This window comes from Amia ocellicauda, chromosome 1 (genome assembly GCF_036373705.1).
Source record: "Amia ocellicauda isolate fAmiCal2 chromosome 1, fAmiCal2.hap1, whole genome shotgun sequence".
NCBI classification, from domain to species: Eukaryota; Metazoa; Chordata; class Actinopteri; order Amiiformes; family Amiidae; genus Amia; species Amia ocellicauda.
In genome coordinates this window covers 33,765,995-33,786,136 of record NC_089850.1, presented here as the reverse complement: position 1 = coordinate 33,786,136, position 20,142 = coordinate 33,765,995, and the positions used below count along the sequence as shown (strand labels likewise).

The window sequence follows — 20,142 nt, the reverse complement described above, 5'->3', positions numbered from 1 at the left end:
CATTATTATATTCACCTTTCTTTGCAAAGTGTTTTAAACCATCCTTTTTTCAGAAGTAAGTGTAAGTACTGCGATTTACTGCTCACACTGGAATGGTCTTTATGTCATATTAAACATAATTGATGTTATATCACTTCTCATTTCTAAATTACAAATGAAGATAAAGGGAATTGTTTAAGCTTCCAATCATGTCCTGTGAGTAATCAATGAAGAGAAAACAAGTCTCTGTGTCTTTTTCTTTCTATAATAAGTTTACTTGTATTCTCAGAAGCTTGACCAGTATTCTTTATTTATTAATTTGCCCACCCATAGGGTAACAACCCCTACACCCATATATCTTAACAAAGAATATTAATGGGAGAATATTATAATCCTAACCACATTTTTAAGTCAGCATTCATTTTTTGTTGTGTACAGTAGGATAATAGAGATCAGGTGCAGATTGCATACACCTGTGTTTGTGTTTTATTGCACATCTGAGTCCTGAGAGACAAAAGCAAAACGAGTGTGGGTTTTTAAGTATAGATAACACGACATGCATGACAATGTTAGACTGGCACACCCGGATCCATACTGAACTTGGCGGGCACATTTGCAATGCCTTGAATGGACCATGCCTTACTAGGGAATTACACTGCATGGCACCACCACTTATGAGTTAGGTATGTTAGTTTGACTGTGACTGTCTAGTACTTTTCAATACAGCAATGAATGAAGTGGCTTCCCGGTAATGACAGACTCTGAAATAGTAAACATGTCTTATTTACATAATATGAATGAACATCTATTAAATGAAGCTAATCCTGAAGGAAAAATAACTATTCCTTATAGCTTATTCCGTTTGCAGATCTCGTCCATGGAAATTGGATGAGCAATCATAACAGATAATAACTACTGTTTTCATGCTGGGGACCCTGGAAATGTCTAAAAGAAAAAAAAAAACAGGCTCCTGAGAAATTTCAGCTGTTTGAATACTCTGACTAAAACGCTTCTGAAAAGATTAGGAAAAGTAGCTGTTTTTCTCAGCAACAGTGTTTTGCAGATCAGGTGGTACTTTCAACCAGAAAATCTGAATAGATGTTGAATGTTTTTATTCATTAGTCATTAGAGAACTGGCATAATGGCACGCTTGGTTATTTCCCTTCTCTCAAAAAATCTGAGAATGAATCTTTTATAATTTTGTTTAAAGTGACTATATGGTCAAAAGTATTTATTAAAATTATATTAAAGCCATCATATTTAGATGTATCAATTATTTTATGTATTGTTTATTAGTTTTAGTATTTTTTGCAAGCAGTCTTATATATATCCTAAATATAGTGATAGATGAATACAGCTGCTTTATCATGCATTTACTTGTATGACGGCCATTGTTGAAATAATTTTAGTAAACAAAGCAATTATATTTTCCCACTTGCGATTTCAATTTGGAGAAGCACAATGGCACAAAATCTGTATTATCACCGTATCCAAGACGGGCTTCCTTCAAGATCATCCTTTAAGCCAGTCTCTTCTCCTCTCACTGTGAAATGGAACGGATCAGGAAAGCTTTGAGGAGGATAGGCATGGCTCACACTCACACAGCTCAGACTTGTCAAAGTGCCAATTCAGTCAGCCACCAGAGATCGGTGGCTCGAGAGAACCCCCTCACCGCCCCCGTCCAGCCAGTTCTCACAGTGTCCGCCCCACGTCACTGCAGCTGGACACTCCCAGTCACGATCGCCCAGCAACACAGCCTGCATTCAGAAAGGTCATTTCCAAGCTGCTGGGCTCCAGACAGAAGCTTTTACCAGATGAGCCACTTGGCAATGAAAATATACATGTTTTGCTATGTGAAGGTACCCTTGGTTCTACCAGCTATGTGTATTATAGTCAGTTGTGGAAAAAACATATAATTATATGATGTTTTGGTTGAAGCGTAGCTGGCTGGAGAAGTATTATGACATGTTTATTATTAACAGAAGTGACAAATTTTAAAGCATGCAGAATGCTTTTCATCTCCAAAATAATTGATTTAATGTTCATTCAAAGAAAGTATAACTTTCCATTTTAATACAGCTACACAGGTAATTGACTGTGACAGTACAATAAGCAGCTTTTAAAGTGGCACAGTTATTAAATTCTAGCATGCTATTTCACAAGTCATCATTAGCAAGGTGTAAGTTGCATTTTGGCTTAGGATAAATCCACAGGTTATTTCTTATTAAACTTTTTTTGTTAAATTTTGTTTTGCAGTAGTAGTACAATCTTCACTGATCTCATTGATTATTTTCTAAACTGTGTACATTTATAATGTTTAAAGCAGATACAATGCCCAAGGTCTCAGCAGAAGTTACAAGAATGAATCGATAGCATAAAGCGCTATATTCACAGCATTTCTGTAATTTGTGATACTATTAGACCCTAACACTAATCTCTATGATATAACCATACATATTTCAGTGAAGAAAACATAACATATTTAAAGAATCATTTAAGTTTTGCACTTTTACGTATAGGAATCATATACAGAGCAGGTTCTTTAATAACAAAATAAGACACTTGATTTATTTGTATGATTTATTAATAGACATGTAATGTAGTTCTGGATATATTAAATCAAACTCTATTTATTGTACATTTTAGATGTTTCTTCCACATATATATTATATTATATTATATTACATTGCATTATATTTTATTATATCTCACATTGAAAATAGGGTGTGTGGGGCAAATCATATAAGCTTTGGGGAAATAAAAAGCCCTGTTAGCCTAAACTCATTTTACAATGTAACACAATTACATTGTCCACATGTTTCCAAAGGCTTTCTTAAAGAAAAACTGATGTCTGCCGTATATCTGAAACTATCAAATTGTTGTGGTAATTATGCCACTATGTTGTGGCTTTTGTCACAGTGAAGACAATTGCTTCATCTGATGGGCAGAGGACAGAAGGGGTTACCATTTTCTAAAGGTGGTGTTTTTAGGGCAGGTGGTCTATTCACATTTCCACACCACTGTAATACCTTTGATCTCTGTCTGGATGTGTGCTTGTTCGTGGCAGGCTGTTACTGTGTCACCATCGATCAGCTCTCTTTCACCCCTCACCATCGTACACGTGTGGCCATCAGAGCAGCCTGGGCTCACGTTACCCAGAGGTTTAATATATTCCTGTATATTCCATTCTGTTTTTTATTGCAGTAGACTGGTAAAGACACAAACACCCCACACATCTGGTTGGAAGACAAGTATTGGATATGGAGCTGCGGGATAAGTGAACAATCTATATACATATATATATATATATATATATATATATATATATATATATATATATATATATATATATTTTTTTTTTTTTTTCTTCTTTTTCTTTTGGGATCTGAGGAAACACCTGCTGCAGGTGCTATAATATGATTAATATTGATGCATGAACAAAAGGTACATGACCCAGAGATGTGATTCCCCATGGAGGACTGGCCAGTTCAGTGGAGCAAGGGAGCTATGGAGACAGTTCCATAGTCATCCATCATGCTGTGCCAGACTACATATGTTATTGAGTTAAATGGAGTGTAGTAGCTATCAGGGGAGCTAGGCTATGGTTTGTACAGTAAGCATTATAAACTTAAAGTGTGATTATTGTCAGATAGGGAATCCACCACCTGGGTGGCTTCCAACAGCTTGTGGACCATATTTGTCTGTTGTGTCCTCTGTAAGTAGAAGTCTGGTTTATGTAAAGGAATGTTTAGCACTGTGTTTATATGAGTGGAATGGATTATGCACCATGTATAAAATAATAACAGCCTTATACAATATTTTTCTAACCTACATTTCCCAAAATATTGAGAGAATATGCTGTTTTAGAGTTTGCAATATTGGAAATATTTTGTAGTAATCTTATTTTGGAATAAACGGCTTCAGAATAAAGGGAATAGATATCTCACTGTAAATATCACAATACAACAATCAATTCTTACTTTAAAAGCAGAATAAACAGATCACTCATGCTGCTAAGTATTCTTCAGTAATACATTACATTAAAATATTACATGAAACTGAATAAAACATAGTCTACATTGTATAAATAAATAGAAACCATTTCTTGGAAAAAAAGAAGCAATATGGTAGTTTATATTTGTACCAGTAGCAATTTATTTCCCTTTTTTATTATTGTTTTATATTACATGTTAGCACCGGTATTGTTTAAAAATTGATAAAATTCAGTAGCTTTTTAGAATAAGTATATCAGACTATGCCCTTGATGTGTGATTTGTCATTTTCATCTTAAAAGAAAAGAAAATATTAGAAAGGAGTTATTTCCACAACCTTCTTCTGTGATATATGCTCTGAGTCACTAATTTGAAGGTTGGCCACATGAAAGTTTAATTTTTGTCCTTCTGTAAAATATCGTACAATATGCACTCTGGTGTGAATTTCATGCATTTGAAATACATCTGAGGAAAAATCTACTTGCATTTGAGTCTTTTAAGTAGACCCCTTTTATGGTAATAATTAGAGAGCTTTTTGTAAGTCTCACTATACTAGAGGAACAGAAAGCACACAGTGTCAGTGTCACACAGCCAATAGGCTATCGTGCTGATTAATAGTGATTTCTGCTTGTATGCAGTGGGCGAAGCAGTCACAAGAGTTTAGAAGTCAATTAGCGTTGTCAAGCTTTATCATTTTTAGTTTTTAAAGTGTATGAACTGTATTTATCTGTTAGTTTATTCTCAGGCCCATATCAGTGCCCTTGCATGTGTCTGGAAGCAGGCAACAAAGAAGAAAACACTTTTGGAGTGAAAAAATGTGTGAGGATTTTTTTTTTTTTTTGAATCCATGCCATGAGTTCCTGGCAGTCAGCCAGCTAGCCTCTGAGGAATAGGGATAATGAAGAGAGAATAAAAGAAAATCTGGAGACTGTGGCTGGTAATGCAGTATTCGTTTAATTGGGAGCAGGTATTGGTGCACACTACACCATTTTAATTGGAAATGGGAGAGAGAATTGTTAAGAAAGCAAGAAAGAAGCATGCATAAAGTTTTTTTCCTCTTTTTTTCTTTTCCTTTTTTTTTTTTTTTTTTTTTTTTTTACAAGCGCCAGGAGCAGGCCTGTATATGCCAGGGAAAGGAACTCAATTTAGGACAATTTGCTCAGCAAGCCAGGTTTTGATATCCCTGAGGGATAGAGATGAGGAAGAAAATGAAACTGAAAGAGGACTTGATAAAATCACCTAGCACATACAATCTCTACAGAATAGGTTTTACTTGTTTATAGATACCCCAATCAATATGATTCTATCTATATATCTTATATAAAACAGCTAGAAAGGTTACAATAAAAAGTTTGTTTTTCCATGTGCTAATGTAACTAAGGGTTTGGCAGTTTTAAATTGTTTTTGTATTGCAGAATATATTATATTGCATATACAACTCCTCCCTCATAAATGACCAAGTACTTGCAATACCCAAGCTTTAAGTGAACTTGACAGGGCATATTTTACACTTAATGAACGCAGTAGCTTTTTGGTTTCCTCCGTGGTTCGTAAATGCTGGTAATCTCTCAGCAAAAGAGTGGGGTTTTTGTTGTTAGGTTTTTTCCTGCAAGGAAATAACTTTGTCAAAAAAAGAAAGAAGGAATGAAAGAATGAATAAAAGAGAAACAACAAGAGCTTACTCTTCAGAGAAATTAGCTTACTCAAACGAAATGTGGGTTGATCTCTGGTGTCATTGAGAGTCATTGTGACTTAGCACCTTAAGCAGTGACATTCTAAGACCAGCATAAAACACTAACTTTATTTTTTGCTGTGCAAGTTTTAAAGCATTTATTCATATACAGTAATCCCTCGAGATATGCTAATTCAATTTACATGATTTGTTCAATTTTTCAATTTATGAATGGACATCCAACCAGGAGAATCAATTTCAAAATGTGTGTTTCCACATTCCTTCTCAATGTTTACATCAGTCAATTCCAGAACGCAGGTTGCTGACAAGAAATTATTTAATTATTAAATATAAAATTAAACCAGAAATATGCTTACTGGGACAAACTTCATCTTATTTAGTTTAATTTAAAGGCCATAAATAAATTTGAACAATTAACACAAAGAGTTAAAGTTGGTTAAATAAACTCCTAAAATGTATGACTAATATAGTTACACAACATAGAAACAGAGAAAAATGTAGAGCAGCAAAGAGCAGCAAGACCTAAACACAAAGTGCATGACCGTGAAATTAAGTTAAATCAATTTTAAATTAATCAGAATTCAAATATATGTATCTTGTTGTATTGTCGGTAAATGTATAACACCAATAAAATGAGATCACTTTAAAGCAACGCAGAGCAATCAAGAATCTTCTGAAGTGTCATCATAGTTCTGTCTCTCTACCCAAGCTAACAGAGTACAAATGCAGTCATACGTGGCTTGGGTTTCTGGGGAGGAAGCTGGACCACTAGACCAGCCAGTGCACTCGGAGGTTTGCCCTTGTGAAGCAACATCTTCGTCTCTGGCTTCTGCTTGAATTCGCATTAAAGAGCCTGAACAATGAGTTCCAGATGGCCTGGTAGCAGCGATTGTTCTTAGTGATTAAGATTGTCCTTGATCTCAATTGAACATTTTAAGTGTCGTCTCATTTTATAGTGCTATACATATATATTAATTGAATAAATATTCACTGAATGTTATGTTGTAAGTAACTATATCAATAAAGTATTTACTCTTTAATTTAGTTACCTTAAGTGTAATAAAGTTGTGTAAAATATGGTGTCTGAGTAAAGCATATTGTCACATTTCTGTTGTTTGCTATGTGATAATGCTCCCTGAGTTGCGCAATTCTCACCTACATTTCTAGGAACACAACTTTTGAGGCAGGCAAATGGAAGTAATCTAAATTTAGTCATAACTAACCATCATTTACATAAACATAATCAGTTACATCATTTTTACTTATCAGACTTGTGTTTAAGATACCATTTGCCTAATTTAAGAATGTATCTTAGCATATTTCAGCTTACAATATGAAACAGTTTGTTGCAAATAAATGTAATTTTTTAAATACCCATTTATTTCCTTTTTTTAGGTCAAAGCAGGCTTAAAAGATGTCAATGATAATTTTATGGTTTGACATTATGGAGGATTGATTCTGCTAAACCAGTCAATGTATAGATACTTTTTTAGAATGTCATAGAAATGGAAATGTAATAAGCCCCCCAGTACTGCACCGCTTTAGAGTGCTTTATAATCACGTTTCTGTCAATCAATCAATCATGACCTCGTCATATTTGATGGAGGCGGACACTATTGTTGTCTGTGGTGCCTCTCCCTTTTCCTAACTGCATGGGTGCTGACCTCTCTCTCTTCCTGCAGCACTGCTAACTAGACAATGGGCCACCATGTAGATCTTGTTTGGGCCTCTGTATACTAGTCTGCACCTATGCCAAACACTTTCAGGTCTTCTTTCATGGCATCTTTCCACCTCTCTATACCTCTGTGCTGGGTGCCACATACCAACTCCCAAACAGAATCTGCTTTGGCAGCCTGTCTTAAGACATGCAGCACACATGACCAAGCCAGCGGTGGCTGGATGTGCATGCCATTGTCCTTACTGATGTTGTGTGGGCTCTGGTAAGTATCCTTGGATCCTTGGATCACTCAGTTATTAATGGACACCAAACGAGCATGATAGGTCGAATGGCCTCTTCTCGTTTGTAAACTTTCTTATGTTCTTATGTTCTTAAGTACTTCTTCATTGGTCTCTTTGTGCCACCATCTGATTCGAAGTATTTGCCACAGCCAGCACTGGTGAAAACTATGTAGCAGTTGGCGGCTCATAAGATAGTTGTCCACATCTCACTGCCATATAAGAGAACATGTAGAATTATAACTTTGTAGACAGGTAGCTTGGTGTTCATATAGATTCCAGCACCTTTCCTTAGCCTACTTTGAAAATAGTGAAATATGCCAGAAGTACGAGCCATTGTTCTTTATATTTCTGCCAATTTAGAGACTGTTAGATAAAGCTTTCGGCAGACTTCAGAGGATTCACATCCAGGGTAATGGACTGGGGGATGCTCGTTGATGGAGGTTGGGAAGCACTTCTGTCTTCTCTTTGCTGATTGTGAGACCCCACCTTGTGCAGGTGTGATGCTGGGCATTTGCTATTTGCTGAAGCTTAGTTGTACCGTGGCTTCCAAACCCAGCATCATCAGCATAGAGAAGATCCAATATGAAGGTGAGCTGGGCTGGGACAGTTTTCAGTCTTTCATAGTTGTTCAGGTCTCTATCAAAACAGTACTTTAGTCCAATTCCATTGCTTGCACCATCTAAAGCCTGCTTAACTACAAACTTAAATGGGAAGATGAACAGGGATGGTGCAAGGATACAACCTCATGGTGCTGAAAGATGATAATGTTCCCCACCTACTGAAACTTGAGACTTCATGAAGCTTAGTATTAGGTCCAGTCATTTGTCTGGAATACCTGCCTTCTTTGGATGTTGCCAGGCTAGTCCTCGAAAACAGAGCCGAAAGCCTTGACCAGGCCTTGACCAGGTCAATAAAAATGAGATGCAGTTCTTTCTGTTGTTCTTGTATCTTTTCTTCTAGTTGAGGCACAAACATCAACTGTTGCACGGCCAGGTAACTTGTGACTCAGATAACTCCTCTTCCAAGATTGGCTTGAGACATGTGGCAGGACTTTCCCTGTTACTCACAGTAATGTTATCTGTCAGTAGTTGTTACAGGTAAATTTGTACTTCTTCTCATGAAGAGTTATAATGGTGCCATCCTTGAAGTCCTGCAATATCAAGTATGCCAGGTGGCAGTGACTCGATCATCTAACTATTCTGTCAGCATTGGGTCTCCCATCTTTAATAACATCTGCTCCTGTCGCTTTACGTGATGTCAGCAGCCCTATGGCTTTTTACTACCTTTGTTATTGGAGGTTTGGAGGCTAGAATCTGCCTGCTGTATGTCGTAAAGTACTGACCAATCTGTCACAGATTGTGACTGGCATTTGAAACTATTCTTGCTGGCGTGCCAGGATGAGCTCCTTTCAGGTAAGCCTGTACTCAGAGTTAGAGTTGATTGGGTGAGGATCTTGTATGTCTGGATGAATTTCAGGATATCTTCATCTCCTTGGCCCGGTCAAGCCACCACTGGTTCTGTGCTTTCTTGAGGTGAGATTCACATTTATTCTCAATGCTCAGCAATGCTCAGAAAGTTTGTTGATCAGAATATAATTCTCTTCGAACCAGTTTTTATGTGTTCCAAGGATCTTTTTTGTAGTGGAATAAGCTGTCGACTTGAAACACTGCTACTTTTAATTTGTTAATTTTGGTAACTAAATTACCTCAGTCTGTAAACCTATAGATAAACATGTCTTCAAGAACAGCAATTTGGAAATTGTAGATTATTTATTTATGCATTTGTTCGTTTTTGCTTTTCAGAATTGTCATAGCATATCATTATCATAAAGCTTTTCCAAAGAACAGTGTTTTTCATGTCATACATGCATTGTGATATCTCTGTGCACAACTAAAGCAGGCTAATAGATTTGAGGATGGAAACTGCATTACTGTGAATGGATGCTTGTTTTGTAAAGATGAAACTATTTTAGATGATTGTGAAGGCAACAGCTTGCTGCAGGAGCCCCTGACAGACACAAACCCACATGGTTCTCAATTGTATTTATTTATTTTCTGTAGATCCTTGAGACATCCTTGGCATGGTATGAAATGAATTGAATCTCTGGAATTCCTGAATTAGGAAATTGCCCCCTCACACACAAATTATTATTATTTTTTTAAATACAATTATACAAACAACACACAAACAAATAAATTAATAAGTCAGACTATGCAAATCCAGATTTACTGTCTGTTTTTAGATAAGTTTCATATCCCTCTTATACATTTTCGATTCCTACTTTATTTTGAAATGTGCTGTTGATAACCTAGCTTTGAATTCATGTCATGGTGCTTCCTCATGCATCTTCAATAAGGTAGATCCAGCAGGCGCCCTGCTGTTTGCTGACTTAAAAAAAAAAGTAAAAGCAGCATTTTTTCATGCTTTGAAAAAGCCATGGCTTAGATTTGAGGCTTTAGAAGTAAGTGTTGTTAATACAAGGAAAGACTAATTCAGATCAGAGATTCATACTTCCCCCCCCCACACACACTGCACATACTAACTGAAAGGGAGTGTGTCCTTTTATATAAGATTGAAAATGTATTATTAATATCTTTTGTTATTCTGCTTAAAAATACAACTGGAGAAAATGTATTCCATGTATTGTGTTTTTTTCTTAATGCAGTTGTTTTCACATGCAAATACTATTCTTGTAATTAGTATTATCTGTAAATTGTGATATTATACACACTGAATTGTTATAGTAGTTTTGCGTAGTCCTATTAAAGGAAATTGTGAGTACCAGAATGTGCAACTGAATTGTATTTATTTAATTTAGGATGTATGCTTATTGTATTTTGTATTGATTGTACTACTGCACCTATGTAATGCTTTAAAATTCTTATTGGGTAATTTGTAAGTTGCACTTCTTAGAAATAAGTATAATGATGGTGATTATTATTATTATTATTATTATTATTATTATTATTATTTTATATACAATGCATTAATTGATTTAAACAAACAAACAAAATGCATAATGCATAAGTCCAGCTGATCATCAGTGAAAAGTACTGGCAATGTGATGTTGCCAACATTTATTTATATACATATTTTCACTGTTTGTATATGAGGTACAAATTAAATTAAGTAAAAAAATTGTTGTTATTTTGAACATTGTATCTGAGGAATAGGTGCAGGACAGTGGGCTACAATGACGAGTGCTCTGTGACACCCCACCGGGTGTTCTGTTATACACCCATTTTTGTTTTTTTATTCATGTAGCATTTTCATTTTGAATATTTTACATTCCTTATTAATCCAGGCATTGTTGTCCTTTATCAAATGATAGCCATGTATAATGACCGATGAGGGTTTTTCTCTTAACACTTACTTCTGCAGTTTTTATATTTGCTCTTTCAGAAAAACATGTAGGCGGATAAGATGGTCTAGGCCCTATTCGTAGATGAAAAGTGGTTTAATTACAGTATGTGAAGTGTCACATGATCCTGGTTCCTTAACACTGTGGGGGCAGTACAACTGCAAATAGTCTTACAGAGGTGGGGAAGCTGTCATGTTCAGTCCAGTCATGAAATGAATGGTAGTGGAATCAGCATTAGGCTTTCCTTAATATTAACCCATCTCTTAACTCATTTGATTTTAATTTACTCACTGGAATAATCGTCTCGAAGAATGTTAAAAATGTATTATGGACATTAATTGCTGTAGTTAAATGACTGTTAAACCTATTCATGAATAAATGCTATTTAATTTGTTTATCAATAATGTTTTTTTTTTTTTAATGGCATAAGGCATATCCCCCAAAACACATACAGCAAGGTTTAATCACCTGATTTATGCTTGTAAAATTACCTTTGAGTTGGGCATGCTGGTAATGTGCCAATGTGTTTTGCTAATTTGCTGCAAGTAAATCCCTCAGTTGCAATACCATAGCTTCCACCCCAGTGACTCGGGGCTGAGCGAGAAACTAAAGATGGGCTTCTGCATTCCCCTGAATGTGAACAGGAGCAGCTCACACTGGAACACAAATCCATTCTGTCGTTCCTTAGTGGTTTTAATTGTACAAATAAAGACATAGTATTTTTTTTTTTCAAGATGCATCTGCAGTTCCATAAAAAATGAATGCCTATATTTGCTATTGCTACGTTCATTTTATAACTGTAAGCTGTTAAACTGAACACAGTGGGATTAATCTGGTTCTTCGTGAGGAGTAGGTTGGTGAAAATGAAACATTTGTTCAGCTCTACATGAATGAGGTGCAGTTGAGCAATGCTAGTGGAAATTAAACTTAACTCTTATTTAAATTATATTCCTTTGAGAATAGTTATACTTAAGTGCCAAAGAAAAATTAATAACACCATATTGCCATGTTTTTTTAATACCCTTTAACATGTAGTCTTCCAGTCATGCAAAAGAAAACTAATGACAAATCACAAGATCTAATTATGTGTTATTTTTTGTCCCTTTGAATGCAGATAGGAAACCTTGAAGATCACTACACATTTAAAGACACCACAGGCTCACAACGAAGAATGGCACTGGAGTCCAAACTATATATGGGATCAGGGGTGAGTTACATTGTTATAGTCATTCAATATAATTCAATTCAAAATTGTGTACGTTTCTCCTCCCAATTATTGAATGGCCGTAGCAATTTGTTGTAAGGCCAAATAATACACTTTCCTTCAGTAACATAAGCTTTGCATATGCTATGCAATTTATTTATATTTTGAAAAATCATACAAATTGTCAATAAAATGACAGAATAGTGAACTGAGTACATTATAAGGTTGAGTATACTTGTTTTCAAAGAGACAGCACAGACACTTTCCAACTCAACTGAAATGTATGCAGGTAGTGAGAGCACCAAGACCGTCAAAATGATGGAAACTGCTTTTAATGTGCTAGACTTTATATGAGGGACTGGACTGCCTATTTACACATTTTGTAACACCTGGTAGAAAAGAACCAATAGTGACAAGGGCAGGGGCAGACTGGGACCAAAAAATGGCTCTGGATTTTTAACCAGGGAGGCGACGGCTGGTGAATTCTGGGTCTCCATATAGTGCGGTCCCGGGGTGGTGGGGTGGTAGTGGTGGGATTTGGCGATGTGCTAGTCTACATGGGGCGCCGGGACACATAGGAATCGACCGGCACACTTAATTACAAAAAGGACTGGCCCTTCTGGCATTTGCCAGAATTGCCCGATGGCCAGTCCGCCTATGGACAAGGGTAAGTAAAAGATACACAGCAGTTGTTGGGATTTAATATTACATGATCATCAGCAATGGGGAAATATTAAAACCCACAACAATAACATAACTACTAAGTAGCTGTCTGTTTTTTTTGTTCCATTTTGAAGAGTTTCATAAAGTATGTTGAAGAACAACAATGCTAATTGTTTTCAGATTAGCATTCTACATATTAACAATATTCAAGAAACCCTTTACAGTCTTTCTTTTGTTTATCATATTGTAAAGAATTTCACATTTGTATATTACTTCACAATTTTTATATATGTATCGATGTGTCTCAGATCTTTAATAATGCTGTAATCATTTTAAGACTGAAGGCTTAATTTCGCTCATATGAATTCCATGATGAGATCCCTATAAATAGACAGTTTATATTTCACAAATGTGTGTCCTTTTTTTGGCTATACAAATTGTATTCCTTCTTCATCAGTCTCATAAAGACTTGAATTAAGGGGTGACTTGGATGACAGTGCTATAGGAGTTATGACTGTATTTGAGAAATCCACAAAGTTTACAAACTAAAGTATGTTTCTATCTTTATATAGACTGCAACTGTGACAAATCTTGCTTTTATATTTAACCTCTCCTTAAAGAATACAGGGATCCCTGATTGTTTTCCGGTGATAATGAGAAATACTTGCCCTGGGGTGTAGCACTGGTTAAGCCATTTGGTGTTGATGCTTTGGTTAACAGGTTGGGTCCAAAGTTGATACTTCAGTACATCCCCGTAAAGTGCTGGTGATGGTGTGAAGAAGACTAGCAGTTAATCCCTTTTACATGCCAACAGGTGTGTTCCACAACTTCACACTTAGCCTGCACTATGGAATTAATTACAAACAGATGACAGTGTGTGGATTCTTGCATTTCTAATGCTGGGGGGCAGGAAAATGACAGAAATCAAGTACTCCCCTCACTATAGCCAACATTACAATAGTAATTACAATGGTAATGACAGGGCCTGTTCATTCTTTAATATTACAAGGATATAAGTGTTGTACAGAGGTGATATCCCCTCAAGATGTCTTTTTCGAGACTTTTCTGTAGCAGCATTAGGAATATGTAGGAACAACAAATAATTAGTGCCTAGTTTGTACACCTTAACTGGTCTCCAATGGGCTTCATTCCAGGCATAGCAACTTGTACTCCATACAAAATATGTCTCGACACTGCAGATGCTCCGAGGGAGACCATTTTGCTATAATTAGATGTTACTGCTGCTATATTGTCAAATCTACCTAATGTATGTAATGGAACAAAAAATACAGAAAACATAATCTTTGACAGGTGAAATAAATACCAGCAACCTATTCACCCAAGCCGAGGTATGGATCTGCTGCTGGTGTTGAAAACTTTGTCTTTTACCTTCAGTATTACTGACATATTAATCCTTCAGTGTATTGTCGGAGAGCTGCTTCAGAGGTCATCAAGTGGACACGTGAATTGCAGACATCACTGTTCCCTTCTTAGTATAGAGGTTAACAAAGGTTTGACAGGTAACTTGGCACTTTTGGCTATATTTCTGACACAACTGCTGATTAGAACTTCATCCAATACATTGTGTGTGGCTACAATACTATGAGCCTAAAGGAATCAAGACAGCAGCTTAAGTTTTAATGCAAAATTGGTCTGGCAATTGGTTTCCTTCCTTCCTTCCTTCCTTCCTGGAAGTTGGTTTCCTTCCCAGATACCAAAATGTTGAGCTTAAACTAAAGTTTTTACATGGTGTTTTGTGTGAAAGAAGTTTTGCAAATCATGTTTTCATTTAGTTTCCACATATAACATGACAAATCATGCTGAGTAGTACATAGAGATATCAGTGGAAATGTTTTCAGAGATATTTCAATGGAAAGGAAAAAGGCGCCACAAAGATTACTAGCATGATTTCATAGATTTTAGAATTAATTTGATTGTCAAGTGGAAACAAGTTTCCAACTCCAGCCCTCCGTATACTGAAATCATTGAAATCAGGATGAAATGCCGACCAAATACTTTCTTAACAGAGAGTCTCAGGATTGCAAATAAAAAACATGCCGTCAATGAATCAATGGATCAATACTATTATTTATATATTATGATTAGATTTGTATTTGGTTTAGTCATCATTTTATAGAACATATACAAAATTTAAATTCCACAATGTGAGACACAAATCGTTTGACCATATAATGGAAATTGGGCTTCAAGGCATTCAAAACGGAAAACAGGAGACACTTCTTCACACAGAGAGGCGTCACAATCTGGAATAAACTACCCAGCGATGTGGTAGAAGCTGAAAGTTTGGGAACATTTAAAAATAGACTGGATAGGATCCTTGGATCATTTAGATATTAATGGACACCAAACAAGGATGATGGGTCGAATGGCCTCCTCTCGTTTGTAAACTTTCTTATGTTCTTACACAATAAAGCAGACATTGCCTTGGGTAACAGTAGTGACCGTCCACTAACCAGACTAAACAATTCTCTATAAAAATGTTAATTATGCTCCTGCGAGTGAGTGCCTTTCCCATACATTCAGTAGGGGGAGTAGGGTCTAAATTGTCATTACATTATGTGGTCTATTACACTTCATAAATATTCGATTGAAGATGTTAGAATGCTGCGCACTGGTTGGCCTATCAGTTAATGCTAAAAATGTAATTGAGAACAGGTTTTGGACTAGTCACTAGTCACAAGTGACCATGTTTTGCACAACCTATGACAACTCATGCCATATAACTTAATAAAGATTGTTTTAAATTGTTATTGGCTGTTACTGATAATTCAGTGTTTCATGTATTTTATGCAAATATGGGAAAACAGTTTTTTTCTTGTTTTGTTTCTACTAATTGTACCTGAAATGAAATATTATATTGCATGTAGTACATAACCTGTTAATAAATTGTGCTTGGTGTCACTTTGTTAAAGAAACATAATGGTTGCCAATAATCTAATATTTTCACCTTGTCAAAGTAGTGTATTAAGTGCACTCAAAAGATTGAGTTCATGCTAGTCTACTGAAAATGCTACCTAATTAGTCTCACAGCTGCTTGGAGGCTTTTTTTCATCATGATGACTTGTTTTTTTAAAATGCATGTGCTATTTGTGTGAATCTTTGTTCTCTGTGTGTTTGTGTGTGCTTTCTGCTGTGGATCCAGTGTTAAGGTGCAATTTTGTGCTGTTCTACCAGATATGGGTCAACTAGTCTCCAGCTTCAATGAGTTTCAGGACCAATATATCACATTGCAGCCCCATAGTTTTGCCTGCAAAAAGGTCCAAAACCTTTTACTTTTAAGCTCTGTATTATATGTGCTCCACTGTAACCTGAAATCCATGATAACCTGAAACACTTGGTTAAATTACAAGATTTTTTGTTTTGTTTTGTTAGTTTTTTCCCCAGCATGACACTTTTTGTACATAAGCATTTTCTAGGATTTCTTTTTTCAGTGCAAACCTTATATTTCCTAGGCTTAACATATAGTGTAGATTTGATTAATTCTGTGACTTTAGCAAAATAAATGAGAATAATTTACACAACTATCTTTAAACTAATGGTTTGCTTTCATTTCTTACTGTACTCTGTCTACCTCAAATACATTATTTCAATTGTATTTGCTTACGTGGACATCTGTGCCATTTAGTCTAAATGTGAAATCGTGAAGTATTCGATAATCAAATAAAAAAATAATACATCATGGTTATTTACAAATCTCACTTTACTGAAGTCTTTAATTAAGTATTTTACCGAAGTTACCCTAATGTTGCATTATTATAGTAGTAGCATACTCAGTAGTCCTGTACCTGGGTATGCAGTATCTTTTATCTCAAACCAAATTCAGTTTTGCATCCTATAATTTGCAGAGCACAAGCGCAACAATCTTCACCGTAATGTGTTGCCATGGCAACTGACACCTACTGTGATATGTTGTATCGGCTCTTAGTGAGCACTAAGAGGCATTATAACGTAATTCCTGTCCTGTCCAGTCCCATCCTGTGTAGCTGCTTTGCAAATCAGATAAGCAGAGTTAACCCAATTTTGTGCTGGGCTTTCCAGTCACATACAGTATTGTTATAAAACACAGTGTCACCTTTGAACCAGCCCTTCTTTTACTTTGTTTCAGACATCAGTCCATTTTGACAAACCAAGATGCTTTCAAAAATGTGTGAACCACCAAGCACAGATGTTAATGTCAGTGTGAGTGTGGAAGTGTGGTATTGTAGAAATATGTAATTTATATATGCACTTGTAATAGAATATGGCTGTTGAGTGGTATGGTAGTTACCCAAGGGAGTAGTTCAACAAGCTTGTGTTTTAAATATGGAGTGCAATTCATAATGTGAAAATTAAACAAACACTTAATTGTGTTGTTTATAGGTTTTTCTTGAAAAATGTTAAAAAGTAATATTCAGAAGTGTTCAGAAATCAGTTTGATTGATGGAAACACCTGTGCAGAGTTATATATTGTTATATATGTTTTAGATTAATATTAGACTAATCAATTAAACCCGTAGACCATGCTAATCTTTTTCTATACCTTAACGTTCTCAACTATAGCGTGTAGGTGACTTTTTCATAGTGCTAATGTGTAAAAAAAGAACATTTAATCTTAGTGATTGCCAAACCATTTAAGTCACCTTGGATAAAGGTGTCTGCTAAATGATGATATTACTATTAAATATATGTAAATGTATTCAATATGAATGAACTATATATGTATATTTGTAAGATTTTGTTCTGACATTTCATTTTGCTTTTGTCCTTTCTTTTTTTCCTCTTCTTTTTTTACTGCCTCTTTCTTGGCTTCATTTTAAGTTGTTCCTGGGTACACTGATCTAAACAATGCCCTGTGCACTGCCAGCAGAAGTCCAAAGGCATATTGTACTATTTGAACCACTGAACTCTGTAGATTTAATTGCCAGGGCAGGTTACATGTGGAACACTCAAATGTTTTTAGAGGTTCTCCAGGCTTTTATTTGATTTTACATTTTCATTCAACCTGCACATTGCTTCTCAGCCTCTGAAGCAAGTGCTAAGATCTCTCCCGAAATCCTCCTTAACTATTTCTTTGTTTGCCTTTATGGTATTTGATATTTCTTTTGAAGCAGAAACACGCTTGAGAGAGCCATTGATCCTAGGCTGTACTTTTTCTTTAGTATCTCATAAGACTAAACTAATATGGCTTTGAAATGTGAGTGCCTCTTACCTTTTCTAGAAGGGGTTCTGATCACTGAACACCATCCCATATGATATCAGTGATTCAGGGTGGATTTCTAGCACCACTTATGATATATATATTTTTTTCTGTGTAGCAATACTAGATTTTTTGATTTGGTTCAAATTAAAGGATTATGCTGAACATATATTTCCTGTAAGACAGTTGTTGTTTTTTCAGACCTTAAACTTTTCAGTATAATATCAATGTTTTCTTACTTGTCCTCTAAAAATAATCCCATTTGTTCTGATTGGCTTGGCAACAATTCTAGATCTTAAACAATTCTAAGTTTGCTAATTAATCATCTAACCTCTAATCATATCTAGAATTACTTAATGAAAAGTATGAGCACCATATAATTAAATTGAATACATTCAGAAGTACTGTCAATTATTTGCTAAATAGAAAAATCGGCAGTGAGGCAAATGTGTTCTTTGTTTAATGCCTTCTAATATTTTTCTTCCATTCTGTCTTTTGCCGTCAGTTAAGTACTTTAATTAAAATGTTAAACTTGAAACATTTAATTGAAACATTAAAAGGAATTACTGAAAATGACTTAAACTAATCTAATTGAATATCATGAACACAGTTATAATTACTAATAGTGGATAATGACATTATATGCTTCCAGAAGTACTTTCCATCCATTCTCAATCAAAATTGTACTAAGATTAAGCAAAACTAGTATTTAATACGTTAATTCTGTTATAGTTTTTTTTCTCTTGATGTTATATGATTTGTCTTCAATTGTTATAAGCATTAATTATTATGATTTCTCTTATTATCCGGATTAATTTGTCAAAATGTACTAATATTTTAATTAGGGTACTTGATTTTCAGATTAATAATTGTATGTTGTTTTTTTCCTTGCACTTCAGGTCCAATGTACATTTTGTTTGGGAGGTAATTAGACATGTTTTCAGTACAAGGGATGGTATTCTCCACATTCAGATGTTATAATGTCACAGCTGTCCTGGAATGTTCTGAAACAATTGTTCAGAAGGATAATAACTGTCTTATAAATGTCCATTACATAACACTAATATCCCCCATAATATTTTTTAAATATTATAATTATATATATACACACACACTGGTGTAGGAATCCATCAGTGAAATTACCCCATTGCCTGTCCATGTTTATTTTACTGCATACTTGTGGTGGGCTTCATTTTTTTCATTTGAGTCATAACGAGTGTGACCTAATTAAAGTACAAAGCTAGCTGAGAAAAAAAGTAATAGTGCTAGTCTTTAATTCCTCTGAACCTCACTTAGAATTGGTTCCCATGTAAAGAATCTGTCCCCAAAGCTACTGTTGTTTCCTTTGGCAGATGCAGGTGTTCCCTACTGCTGTCAGGCTCTGATGATTAATGAGGATTTCCCCCATTGAAAGCAGCCTTTGCAGCATTATTCGGGGCATCTTTGAAACTGTCGGGGGAGACAGGGACATAAGTGAACAACCAATTATTTGGCCATCAAGGAGGCAGAAAGACAAAGACATTAAGCAGGACAGGAAAGCAAAGCTATTGTCTTAAAATATTAGTCTATTTCAATAGACTTTTTGTTTGCTAGACAAAGGAAACCTTGACATTAGAACTCTGCAGTTGGTTTTCAAGGAATACTTTAAACATTTAAAAGTTATATATTTGTTTAATATATATTTCATGTGAGTGTGTGTATATATATATATATATATATATATATATATATATATATATATATTATTTCAACATATACTTGAATTTGCTATGACTTGAGTTTTATAAACATATTTTAATTATATATATATATATGCACACATAGGCATAGGTTTTGTATACCCAATTCCATGCGCATCAGCCCAATAATGACAGCGTCCCCTCCAATTCTGAAAAGATACCTACACCCCTGTATAAATATATAGACATACATACTTACATGTATAGGTAAAGAACATTCTCACTGAACTGATCTATTTCAATACTGACCTTTCCTCATACTCAGTGGTCTTCAGCCTTGGTCCTGAAGAGCCTATTGGTTTAATCTGTCAGTTTCTAAATATCATGTTAATTTTGAATAATTGAGAAAATAATT

At 35.3% G+C, this 20,142-nt stretch overlaps 1 protein-coding gene across 1 annotated transcript in view; it reads left to right on the top strand.

The window, feature by feature from the left end:
* Positions 1–20,142, top strand: part of LOC136748666 (PC3-like endoprotease variant B) — a 272,976-nt gene that overhangs the window by 33,139 nt on the left and 219,695 nt on the right. Inside the window, exon 3 of the mRNA XM_066702614.1 lies at positions 12,099–12,191. Coding sequence (XP_066558711.1) covers positions 12,099–12,191 — 93 coding nt within the window. The remainder of the gene's footprint in view (positions 1–12,098; positions 12,192–20,142) is intronic.